Genomic DNA, 13651 nt, shown 5'->3' with positions numbered 1-13651 from the left:
TAACAATGTAACAAATATGAAGCCCTTAGTATTAGCTTGACAGACTAAATGCTTACCAAAAATTTGGAGACATCATTATTATCTGCATATTTTAGGATCTCCATTATTTTACACCTAGTCAAAATATAGTTGGACAGTTTCTCCTACTGGAGCTAGCTTCCTAGTTACCAAGCCACTCAAATTACTTATCTAGGAAACAGTATCTTTAGATAAAACTCAATTTATCAATAGACTCGGGTTCCCAAAATTGAAATGATTTTTTTTTTTCAGTTACTGCAGACAGCGGGGTTTCCCAAGTCATTTCCCCATTGGCTTATACCAAAGCATCACAGCAATACAATATCTGTCTTGAAATATTAAAGGCTCGCTGAGAGGTCGGCGATGTGGTGCATTGTTTATAGCTGCCACGCATCCCAAATGGGCACTAGTTCATGTCCCAGCTGGTCCACTTCTGATCCAGCTCCCTGCTAATGGCCTGAGAAAAGCAACAAAAGATGGTTTAAGGTCCTTGCCACTCATGTGGGAGACCTGGATGAAGCTCCTAGATTTGGCCTGGCCCAGTGGTGGCAGTTGCAACCATCTGAAGAGTAAACCAGCAGATGGATGCCCTCTGTCTTATCCTCACTGTGTAACTCTGACTTTCAAAGATAAATAAGTATGTCTAAAAAAACAAAACAAAAAAAAAGAAACAGCTGACATAAATACAGTAACAACGTATATCCTGTCAAATTTTTGGGCAGTTATCAGTCACGTGTAATTACAGAAAGGAAAATAAATGACTCAAAATCAATATATCTAAGGAGAAATGGGTTATTCCTATTTCTCTGCCTGTCTTTGGCTTAATTTTTTAGAGGATAATCATAACAGCAAATAGAAAAGAATACCACTTGTAAATAACAAGAAGAAACTTTAATACCTCAAAAGAGAAAAATCATAATGTAACAACACTTAGAAGAATATAACGCAACTATAAAAATTAACACAAGTGCCTTCAATAAATACAATTAAGGAAACAGCAGAAAACTGTATAAACTTACCTAATTATTTTGTATGAAATCATTAATTTGTATGAAAAATAATATATATAAAATAATATAATATATAATATATAATATAATATATAATATATTATTATATATAATATATAATAATATAAATATTACTATAATATAAATAATAATATAAAAATAATAATATATATACATTGTGTAAGGATAGTGGGTTATATCTATATATATATATCTATATATATATATCTATATCTCTACATAAAATTTCTGAAAAAATTATTTATATGAAAAAAAATCACCTCTCAAGGATCCAGAAACATGAAACATTATTGCAAATAGTACTGTCATCCTCAGAAAGCACAAATAAGACAGTTTAACTATATAAAACATTTTCTGTTTCTATACTAAATTCCTAATCGCTTTTTCTTGTTTAAGAAAACAAGATATGAAGAGAGTACTTGGTACAGAGCTTAAGATACCCTTGGGGTGCTTACATCCCACATGGGAGTGCCTGGATTTGACTCCTGGCTCCCCTTCCAATTTCAGCTTCCTTCTGAAATGCACCCTGGAAGGTAGCAGTGACAGCTCAAGTAGTTGAATCTCTGCCACCCACGTAGAATACCTGGATTGAGTTCTGGGCTCCTAGTTTTGGCCTGACCCAGCCCTAGCTGTTGTGGGCACTGGGGTTGTGAACCAGCATATCTTTCTGTCTCTCCCTGCCTTGCCCTCTAACAAAAACATCTATGATGAAAAGACTATGAATTGACTTCAAGTTTTTTCACCAAAACAAATGTATCTTCTAATTCCTTTTTTAAAAGTGTATCTGTTTATTTTATTTATTTGAAAGGCAGAGAATAGCTCTCATCTGCTGGTTCTCTCCCCAAAGTACTTGCAATATCCAAGGTTAAGCTAAAGCTGAGAGTCAGGAATTCAACATAGGTTTCCCATGTGGGTGGGAAGGACCCAACTCCAACTACTTGAGCCACTCCTGCTGTTTCACAGGTATATATTATCAAGAAGCTGGAATCAGGAGCAGAGTCAGGACTCAAACTTATATACTTTGATATGGGACACAGGGTCACAAGTATTGTTTTAATCAGTAGGCCAAAGGCCTATACCTAATTGTATTTTTTGCACAAACTTTTTGAAGCCCCCTCATCCTTAAAGGAAACAATTAAATAATTGCTACTAGCTACTCACGTCAGTAAAACACTTCCATTTTTATCTAATTTTCTACAGAAAGTCTTTAAGTACTAAGAACATAACTAAAGTGAAATTAACTTACTTTGTCCAAAGAACTATATTTTACCATAATTTCTTCTCAAATATACTTTTTCTTATGTTACTCTAGTTGCTATGCCCCCTACTGCTCTGTCACATGAACCATTCTATAGGAGTGTTCAAACACATGAAGTTTAAGAAAACTATGCCTTGATTTAGAAACTATTAGCTAAACACCACTGTTCTAAAATTAGAAAAGGTGTAAATAAATTATTTTATTAAATAATTCAACTTTGGTTGATAACATATAACTAGAAATCAGAGATAATTATTGAGATATACCTTTTAATCCAAATTACTTTCAATCCTGACAATGGCAGAAATGACCATTTCAGTATTGTGAAATCACTAAATACACTGCTTCCCATGGACAAATACAGCACTTCCTCTCTTACTACAGCCATTTAAGAAGCATAGAGTCTAGCACACAGAGACAGAGTAGGGAAGTGCTATATACTAGGACTTGCCAATTTAAAAAAAAAAGGTTTTAATTAGAAGAAAGTCATTTAACCTTTCTTTACCTCAGTGTCCTTAATCAAAAGTAACTCTCCAGTCAACTTGTTTTGATGAATAAGTATTTTTAAAATAACTAAAAACATAAATGCAAAATGCTACTATAGGTGTATATGTGCACCTATCTACCTTAATGGCAGACAGTGAAACTTTAATTGTTTTCCTAAGTTTCCTTAGATCTATAATAAAATCAAGTTTACAGATTTAGTAACATAATAAAATAATCTTTAAAAATAGCATTAAAAACTATTATGTCCTCAGTACCAAAAAGAGCTACTGAGACAAAACAGTATAGCACACAAAGAAATTGTAATAAATCAAGTATATTATGAATGAAAGAAGGGCTAGGATAAAGTTAAGAGAGCAAAGGCGTAGACTTGTTAACAAGAGAAAACTTTCTTTGAAGCATACAAGAAAAAAAACAGCAGGGGTGAGTGAAAGGCATAAAACTGAAAGCAGTCAGTGAATAGTTAAAAAGAATTTCTATTATTTACTCAAGGAAAAAAAGTAAACTTATTCCCATTGTCAACTACTATTGCAATTTCAAACATTAAATTAAACACAATTACTCTATGAAACAAAATAGCAACTGACTTTATTTTAAGGGTTCCAGCATCCCAGAGCCAAAAACAAATAGTGCCATCTGCCCCAGTAGAAGATAGATATCTCTTTGAGCCACTGCACAATGGTGAAAACTGAAAAACAATCACAGAAAAAAAAATTTATAAGCATGACACGGTCCAAATAAAATCCACTTTTTACCATATTAACAGTAACTAATAACAACAGAAAACACGCAGAACAGACCAAGGTCATGACTAGCATGGTACTTGAAGTTCACATATTTAACCGAAATACTCATTTCTTCATTTTGGTTGATCTTATAAACTGGACTGAAAAAGTAGCTTCTTAAAATCAACTTTAAACCAGAAGCAAAAAAGGATTTCACAGGGATTAAAACAATTACCTGTAGTGATGTAATTGATGCACTGTGGCCCTGAAGAACAGCCAAAGGTGCACAGGTTCGAAGACACCAGACTCGGATCATTTTATCGCAACTTCCAGCTGCTATCATGGTATTCTCATAGTTTACAGCCATGTCTGATATTTCAGCAGCATGTCCTCTTAAAGTAGCTAATAATCTCCCATCGTCTGTTGCCCAAATTTTCACAAGACAGTCATCAGAACCCTTAAATGGATAGTCATAAAATTGACAGCATAAATTTTAACTTAAATTCTTAATGCTTATAAATAAATCATATCTGTTATATTCTCTTCCTAATAATTTTATTTGTAACACTGCAAAACACTAAGTATTTGTAATAGGAATTTTCCTTTCCATAAAACTCTGTATTAAATAATTTACTAATAATGAATCAATCTTTCATTTCCTTAAAGTAAGACATTTATTTATAATTCACTGTGTGCCCATCAAAAAGCAAGGGAAGCTGAATGTTGTTAATAATTAACATTTACCTATGGTCCCCTACCTACCATCCAAGGTAACCGCTATCTGTAATCTTTTAAAAGAATTTTAATTTCTGAAGTAATAAAACAAAGATATAGTTGCAAAATAAGTGTAATATATAATTATAATCGATACTTTTATGTTATTGTTATATAAAACTGCCAATTTGGGGGTTTTTCTCTCAGGAAGGAAAATCTTATCATTGATCTCTAGCTAAAAACAGGTCATCAGGGGGCCAGCGCTGTGCATCAGCAGGTTAAAGCTATGGCCTACAGTGCCGGCATCCCATTTGATTGCCGGTTCAAGTCCTAGCTGCTCTACTTCCAATCCAGCTCCCTGCTAATGTGCTAAGGAAGGCAGCTGAGGATGGCCCAATTCCTTGGGCCCCTGCACCCACATGGGAGACCCAGAAGAAACTCTTGGCTCCTGGCTTGGCCAGCCAGGTTATTGCAGCCATTTGGGGAGTAAACTTGCAGATGGAAGACCACTGTTCTTCTGTCTCTCCTTCTCTCTCTCACCTCCACCTCTCAATTAAATAAATAAATCTTTAAAAAAAAAAAAAAAAAAACTAAGGCCATTATCTTAAACTACAAGTCAGAAAAAATTAATCTTATCTGTATAAAGTAAAATTACATAAATTACTTGCTTAATCTACTATAGCAAGAAACTCAGCAAGGTATTATAAAAGGTACAGTTTCCTACTAATACCTATATTTAACATTTAAATTTTTTTTAACTTTTATTCAATGAATATAAATTTCCAAACATTTAAATTTTATATTGACAAAGTAATGACTAGAACTTCCAGGCTTTATCATGAAAGTTTTTAATATATAAAAATGTAGAGAGAATAGAGTCATCAGTCTCCATACTTCCAAGCCCCAGGTTCAAAACTTATCAATGTCTCTGCCACATTTAACATAAAGCAGGAAACATAAACACTTGCAAAATTGCCAAACGTTTCGCAAGATGAAGTTTTACTAAAGTTTCATGCTAGATTTCCTTAGAAATTCTTAATCCATTTAAAGAAAAACAAAACCATTACATATCTAAATACTCTGAGGACCAACAAAGGCAAAGGATTCCAAGATGTTTTCTGCTTCATACTGACAACATACACAATATATAAATGATAACCCAGTATTAGCGATACATGTTAAATGCTATAGTCATATATTAAGTCAGATTTTTACAACACTACCTAAAACACTCCCTAAGTAATTATAAAATCAGTTCTTCTGATTGAGCTTTAAAGCAAATTAGATTGGTTACTAACCAAACCAATAAAGGAGTAGCAATAAAACTTAACTGATAAGCTAGTCACATCAAAAACTGGTATTGCTATTACATAAACTTAATCTAGGTTCTTCATCTATAAAATAAGGACGTTATCTGGCTCCCTGCACCTTTAAATTCAATAATTCACACATTCATTTCTCCATTTGCCTCATGGTTAAGTAGGTGCCAGCCACTAGAGATACAAGGATGAGATACAAAGATACAGTAATCCAATCCTTGGAAAGCAAGACAGAAGAATGTAAATGCAGTAACGTGTTCTAAGGGCTATGCTGTTAATCATCAAAGATTCCAACAAGAGAGTGTTCTTTTTTTCCCAAGAAAGGGGAGAGATAGGCTTAGGCAATAAGTTCATAGGCTGGGATGTTTAACAGTCTTATGCATGAAGAGGCAAAGCAATATAGTTAGTACCATAGAGCACAGAGCCCAGGGTCAAATGTCTGGGACTGTTTTCAGGTTACATGACCTTGTACTTGTTATATGCATTTCCTGTGCCTTTTTTCTCACCTGTATCTACACAGCAGGAATACTGAAGATGAGAGGGAAGACACAAGACAGTACTTGGTACATGATAAAAGTTATATATGGACTACATTATTATCACCATTGTTGGCAGTAGTATTCTAATTCTTATGTTAATAATATTCTTGTGACTTAAAAGTAGAACAAATATCCCATATAGCAACTAGAGAGAAAAGTAGGTTCAAAGGCATGAAAACGTGGGAAGTTCAAGGAACTGTAAATGACTTGTAAGATAATTCAAAGTGTGAGGTAAAGGCATGAGAAAGAAGCAGGAAAAAAAGTGTGAAGGACCTTTTGCAATGTACTAAAAAATAGAGTATATAATATTAATCAATGAAAGATATCAAGCAAGTGAGTACCAGGGTTATATGTATATTTTCCAAAGATCCTTGCATAAGTTTGAATTAAGCTAAAAAGTAGGAGATGGGCAAAAAGTTTTAAAAGTAGTACAGGAAGGAGAGAATGAATGGTAAAACTCAGATTGTTATAGCACAAGATAAGAAGAGATGGTAACAATTACCTGGGAATAAAAGAGGTTTGGATTATATAACTGATTATCTTTAGAAAGTGAAGAAACAGGGGCTGGCACAGTGGCTCAGTAGGTTAATCCTCCGCCTGTGGCACCAGCATCCCATATGGACGCCGGTTCTAGTCCCGGCCGCTCCTCTTCCAATCCAGCTCTCTGCTGTGGCCCAAGTGGTTGGGCCCCTGCATTCTTATGGGAGACCAGGAAGAAGCACCTGGCTCCTGGCTTCGGACTGGCGTAGCTCCGGCCGTTACAGGCACTGGGGAGTGACCTTTCTGTCTCTACCTCTCACTGTAACTCTACCTTTCAAATAAATAGATAAAATTAAAAAAAAAAAAAAAAAAAAAAAAACAAGAGACTCTGACTTTTAAAAAAACCAGTCTACATTACCTCTTGCATATGGGAAAGTATACCAGGTATATGTTGAACCAAAAAAATGGCTTGAAAGTATTCATTCAACTCAAGTTCACCAAATTCTACAGATTTAGTCAATTTATTCACTTCTTTGCTTATCTTTCAAAAATTAAAGCAATACAATCAACCCTCAGTATCCACAGTTCCTATTCTACCAACCATGGATAGAAGGTACCTGGGGAAAAAATTGTACCTGTACTGAACATTATACAGACTTTTTCTTAATTATTCCCTAAATAATACAGTATAACTATCTACTTATACAACATTTACATTGTATTAGAAATAAAAAGTAACCTAGGTAAGATTTAAAGTATACAGGTAACTGTGTGTAGGTCCCATGTAGACACGTCATTTCATATAAGAGATTTGAGCACTCATGAGGTTTCCAGGAACTAATCCCCTCTGGATACTGAGGGATGACAGTATTCAGTTCTGACCTATGTTCAATACAAAAGTAAAACTATTTATTCTAACATAGGTAGACTACATGATAAAAGTAAAATCACGGCATCTCATAAGGTTCCAAAATACTGATATAATTCAGTTTGTTCTTATGAATCTGATTAAAGAGTTTGCTTTACATTCTACCACAGAAGGTATTTCATGTATATAAACAAAAAAAATCCAGAATTTTTGACTAAACGTAACTAATGGAAGAAACCGTGGTAAGCTGTGATGTAAAGTCAGTCTACAGTGACTTTTCACCACTACATTCTTTTTGAGTTTAATATTTGGTAATCTTACTAATTAAGTTCTATTTTGTAATTTTATTCTATTTAGATAGGCAATAAAAACAAAAGACAATGCATATTCTCCCCCTGAAATACACATTTTCTAAATTAACCTTACTTTTTCTCTACCAAATTACAGGAGAAAATGTTTGGATTGCCCTTTTGAGTAAAATTCTCCTTACTATCCTCTTCCATGAACTATAAAATAGTTTGCTCCCCCTACCCTCATCCTTGCCCCCCCCAAAAACTACTGAAAGAATTTCAATCAGAACTCCTACCTCATCATTATTTGTGACTGTTCATTTATGCATATTTATGGAGAGTTTAAAGAAAGAATACAAATGTAAGTAAATTAATTGAAAGGATTGCAGAAGGAAAATTTGTTGGAAATCATTTTCATAACTATATTTGTGTTTAAAATGAATGTAGAAGAATGAATTAAAAAGTAGTACAAACTGTTCATTTTTAAAAAGACTAAGAAGTTGAGCAGAATTTAAACTATTTCCACAAGCCTAATTCCAGCTCTGGAAGTTACTAAAGGCAAAAACATGCCAAACAGTAGGATTATAGTCTTTTAAACAAAGAAAACTAAAATGTCAGTAGAGAGGGATGGATATTAAAATAAAGGGAATATTAAGCAAACAATTAAATGGACCAATAAAAACAACTTCTAAGATGTATAAAGGAGAAAGAAGAAGTAGGGTACAGATGAAGGTATTGTAAAGCAAAAAGAATAGAAATGTGATGATTTTAACCTTAGCAAAAAAGAAAAAATCTGTAGATTACTTCTTAAAAGAGGGAGGAAAAGGAAATAAAACAATGACTCAAAAATTCTGTAAACCAACAATGAAACACTTGCTAAATTTAGAGAGCATGATTTTAGAGATATCAACTATTGTTTCGCGGCCTTTTGGTTAAGGTCTAGTGTAGAAACACATCAACTGACAGTTTTCCCAGCAAAGCTCCAATGTCCAGGCTATTTGTTTTTAATAACATCTATTGTTGCTGACAGGGTGGGAAATTGTCCAGTTGGGAAAAATTGGAAGTGCAAATGAAAATAATAATAAATTAATCCAGAAAGGGTCTTAAGTGCCTATTAAGTAACTTGGATTTAACTTGGCGAGATAGCTATTAAAGAATGTTAAACAGGCAAGACATAGTTACTATAGTATTTTAGCCAGACTCTTCTAGAGTCAGAGTACAGAATAGATCTGAAGCTACAAGAGGTCTAATGCTATAGTTGAAAACAATGGGAGCTAGCACTGTGGCGCAGTGGGTTAACACCCTGGCCTGAAGCGCAGGCATCCCATATGGGAGCTGGTTCGATACCAGGCTTCTCCACTTCCGATCCAGCTCTCTGCTGTGGCCTGGGAAAGCAGTAGAAGATGGCCCAAGTCTTTGGTCCCCTGCACCCATATGGGAGACCCAGAAGAAGCTCCTGGCTCCTGGCTCCAGGTCATTGCAGCTCCGGCCGTTGACACGAATTGGGGAGTGAACCATCAGATGTAAGACTTCTCTCTCTGTCTCTGCCTCTCCTCTCTCTGTGTAACTCTTGACTTTCAAATAAAAATAAATATCTTGAAAAAAAAAAAAAAGGTAAACAATGATAGGGGATGAGACTACCAAGATGGAACATTTATCTGAAAACCATGAATGACTTTAAAGAAATCCATTAGCTGGGTACAAAGTTGAAAATGCTTTTTCGAAATTCATTTTTCAATCAAATTATAATAGGCTAGTATTTAATAGCAATCAAACAATAATGTGGAACTGTCAATACCATGAAAGAGTGATCATTAATGAGTTGGCAAACAGGTGCTTACATTAAACCTAGCAAATGTTGGAAGGGCAAAATCACAACAAAAACAAAGTCTGTGTAGCTTTTTATCTTACTATATAAAGTATAGTAGACAATTACAGAAGCTATTGTGAAAATAAGAGCTAGAAGATTAGAGGTGACAACCATGTGAACTGTTCAATAATGAAAATACTTCTGCCGGCGCCACGGCTCAATAGGCTAATCCTCCGCCTAGCGGCGCCAGCACACCGGGTTCTAGTCCCGGTCGGGGCGCCGGATTCTGTCCCGGTTGCCCCTCTTCCAGGCCAGCTCTCTGCTGTGGCCAGGGAGTGCAGTGGAGGATGGTCCAAGGGCTTGGGCCCTGCACCCCATGGGAGACCAGGAGAAGCACCTGGCTCCTGTCATCGGATCAGTGCGTCCACTGGAGGGTGAACCAACGGCAAAAAAAAAGGAAGACCTTTCTCTCTGTCTCTCTCACTGTCCACTCTGCCTGTAAAAAAAAAAAAAAAAAAAAAAAAAAAAAAAAAAAAAACTTTACAGGATGCAGCAGGTAATGACAAAGAATGGCTGACTATATATATTTGAAAATAAGTTGATTTTGCTCAGATAATCTTATTATCATTAAGAGTGGGCATTTGGCCTTACAGTTAGAATGCCTGTGTCCTAAATCAGAGTGAGCAGGTTTGACTCCCAGCTCCTGACTCTAGTTTCCTGCTAAAGCAGATTCTGGGAGATAGCAGTGATAGTCTCCTGCCCCTCATGTAGGAGACCTGGATTGAGTTACTGGCTGCCAACTTCAGTTGGGCCCAGCCCAGGCCACTGCAGGCATTCTGGGGGAGTGAACCATTAGCTGGGAGAACTCTCCCAGTCTCACAAATAAATTAACTATACACACACACACACACACACACACACAGGATCTAGGGACCAGTGCTGCGGCATAGCAGGTAAAGCCACCACCTGCAGTACCAGCATCCCATATGGGCACTGGTTCAAATCCCACTTTCAAACTACTCCATGCTAATGAGCCTGGGAAAGCAGCAGCAGATGGTCCAAGTACTTGGGCCCCTGACCCCACATGCCCACATGGGCAACCCAGAAGCTTCTGGCTCCTGGCTTTGGATCAGCCCAGGTTTGGCCACTGCAGCCATCTGGGGAGTGAACCAGAGAATGAAAGATCTGTCTCTCCCTCTCTCTGTAACTGATTTTCAAATCAATAAAAACAAATGTGGATCTAGGGACCAATGTTGTGCCATAGCAGGTAAAGTCATATGGGTGCCAGTTCACATCCCAGCTGCTCCACTTCTGATCCAGCTCCCCGCTAAAGGCCTGAGAAAAGCAGCAGCAATGTCCTAATTGTTTGGGCCCCTGCCACCAACATGAGACCCAGATGAAGATCTAAGCTCCTGGCTTCAGCCTTGCCCAGCACTGGCCATTTGGGGAGTTAACCAGTGGATGAAGCTCTCTGTGTAACTCTTTCAAATAAATAAATCTGAAAAAAATCTGAATCTATAAATCTTCCCTTTCAAAGAGAAGTATCAATTATGCACATCAACGATTACAACTTTGACATGAAAATAAATTATGATTTATTAATTTAACACCTTAGAATATTTGGCAATCCCTGAAAGCATACCATTACCAGATGGAGCCAAACAGAATTATAATCTCTTATAAGTCCCAAATCTCAACTCTTAGTGTCATTAAAACAGTAAATGAATGTCAAAAATGTCATGTAAGAGAGGGTATTTGGCATAGGGATTAAGACATCCATATCTCACATCAGAGTACCTAGGTTCAAATCCAGACACTGGCTCCTGATTCCAGATTCTTGCTAATGTAGACCCTGGAAGGCAGCAAATGATGACTCAGGTGACTGGGTTAATTTATGGATGGTTTCTGCCACCCACATAGGTCATCTAGTTTGAGTTACTAGTTCCCAACTTCAAGTTAGCCATCCCCAACTGCAGAGAGCTGGAGAGTAAACCAGCGAATACAAGTTCCCTCAATCTTACTCTAAAAAAAAAAAAAGAAAAGAAAAAAATCATGTAAACTGTCATGCATACTATAAATAACCCATTTTCTTATTCAAGTTAAAAAGGAGCAAACTTTGGCAGGTGTTGGATATGCTTATGACCTTTACAGTGATGAAGTTATCATGCTATTTGCATTTATCTAAATTCATTGTATGTACACAATAAATACGCATATTTCTTTGTATATCAATTAGACCTCTTTAAAGCTACTTTTTAAATTAAAAGGGGGTGGGGACAAGTCCTTCAGGCAGAACTAAAAATTGCTCATTAATTTAAATGTGTTCAATTTCCTTTCAATATAAGGTACTTTTTCTTGCCCATCTGTCAGAGCTATTTAATTTTCCTCACAAATTAGCTGAAGCTTTAGTATCAATCACTCTATTATATGTCCAATTTCCTTGCCCCCTTCTCCACCTATACCACCAGTGACCAACTTAGTGTAGCTCTAACATCACTTGTCACAATCCTCCTATCAGCATGCCAAATGCCATCATGGCACAGAAAATAGTATACTAATTATGCAATACTACAAATTAATGAATCGCCTACTTAAAAGTATGCTTGCAATTCTGTTCCCCATGAGCCTTTTGAAGTACTCACACATTTGGGACGTTAAATCTAATCAGTAATACTTTTTAAAAAAATCTGCTCCCAACTCAGTACTCATTCCTGTTGCCATACTTTATTAATCACCTATGGAATTCAGCCTTATTCCTTAACCAAGATAAAATATCCTCACCTGATAAAATATTCCACATAGAAAATCAGAATCTATTCATTGTGGACCTAATTAATTACCTTCCTAGCAAGTCCAACTAAACTATTCTCAAACATCCCAACTACACCTACTATCTTTCTTCCTTTAAAACCATCATATAACAATGATCTTATCTCATATCTTCCAGTTTGCTTTCTACTCCCTTCCAATTAACCCAGTTATTTCACATTTTGTTTAGCTCTAAATTACCATACTCCAGGTCTCTTTTTTATTACTATTAAAATATACTATTAAAATACACTTCTATAAATCTTTTATGTGCTTTTAATGTCTCAATAGCAAATGCCTCCCATATGTCCAGCACCCAGATTTATCAACACTCAACAATTGACTATTTTTGCTCCATAATTATCCTCCCTCCCACTCCATGTAACACACACACATTAATTTTTTCCCAACTTTTTAAAAGCAGGCTGCAGACTGGATTCCCCATCACCTCTAAATAACCCATTGTGTATCTCTTTAAAACAAGGAAACTTCCCAACATAAGTTGGGAAATCAGTATCAGTAACATTACTATCCAATCCACAGGCCCCATTCAAGTTTTTTCAAGTATCCCAATTAAGTTCTCTTTTCCTTTTGGATCCAGGATCCCATATGTTAACACGTTACATTTAACTGTCATGTCTCTTCTGTCTCCTGGAATACTTCTTCATTCACACCCTTAGCAGTTTATAAATACAAACCTTACAGTTTTTGTAAAACAGCCCAGAACACAGGTCTATCAATGTTTTTAGCTTTTTAGATATTTTTTCAGATTTTTAAATTTTTTTTATTTTTTAAGATTTTGTTTACTTGAAAAACAGAATCAGAGAGAGGTAGAGAAAGAGAGAGGTCTTCCATCTGCTGGTTCATTCCTCAAATGGCTGCAACAGCCAGAGCTAGATCAATCTGGGGCCAGGGGCCAGGAGCTTCCTCCAGGTTTCCCATGTAGGTGCAGGGGCCCACGGATTTCACCCATCTTCTACTGCTTTCCCAGGCCATAGCAGAGAGCCGCATCAGAAGTGAAGAAGCCAGGATTTGAAGCAGCATCCATATAGGATGCTGGTGCTACAGGCCAGGGCTTTAACCTGTTGCACCATAGCGCCAGCCCCATTTTTATTTTAAAGGTGGGGAGAGATCTTCCATCTCCTGGTTTTCTCCCCAGTTGGTTGCAACAAGGCTGAGACTGGGCAAAGCCAAAATCAGGACCCTGAAACTCCATTCAGGTCTTCCATGTGAGTGATAGCAGCCCAAGTACTTGGGCCATCATATACCACACTCCCAGGCACATTA

General features: G+C 36.4%; 1 protein-coding gene across 15 annotated transcripts in view; it reads right to left on the bottom strand.

Annotated features, from left to right (window-relative positions):
* Nucleotides 1–13651, bottom strand: part of PHIP (pleckstrin homology domain interacting protein) — a 164093-nt gene that overhangs the window by 105698 nt on the left and 44744 nt on the right. For all 15 annotated transcript variants that reach the window (XR_011388640.1, XR_011388641.1, XR_007922917.2 and 12 more), the window contains 2 exons: nucleotides 3772–3993; nucleotides 3399–3499 (listed from right to left, as the gene is read on the bottom strand). Coding sequence is in view for 10 of the 15 variants with exons in the window: in XM_051854539.2 (XP_051710499.1) it covers nucleotides 3399–3499; nucleotides 3772–3993 (323 nt within the window). In the remaining 5 variants the exon portion in view is untranslated. The remainder of the gene's footprint in view (nucleotides 1–3398; nucleotides 3500–3771; nucleotides 3994–13651) is intronic.

Source organism: Oryctolagus cuniculus, chromosome 5 (assembly GCF_964237555.1).
Source record: "Oryctolagus cuniculus chromosome 5, mOryCun1.1, whole genome shotgun sequence".
Taxonomy (NCBI): domain Eukaryota; kingdom Metazoa; phylum Chordata; class Mammalia; order Lagomorpha; family Leporidae; genus Oryctolagus; species Oryctolagus cuniculus.
The sequence above is the reverse complement of the archived record's forward strand: the minus strand, read 5'-3'. Positions and strand labels throughout refer to the sequence as shown.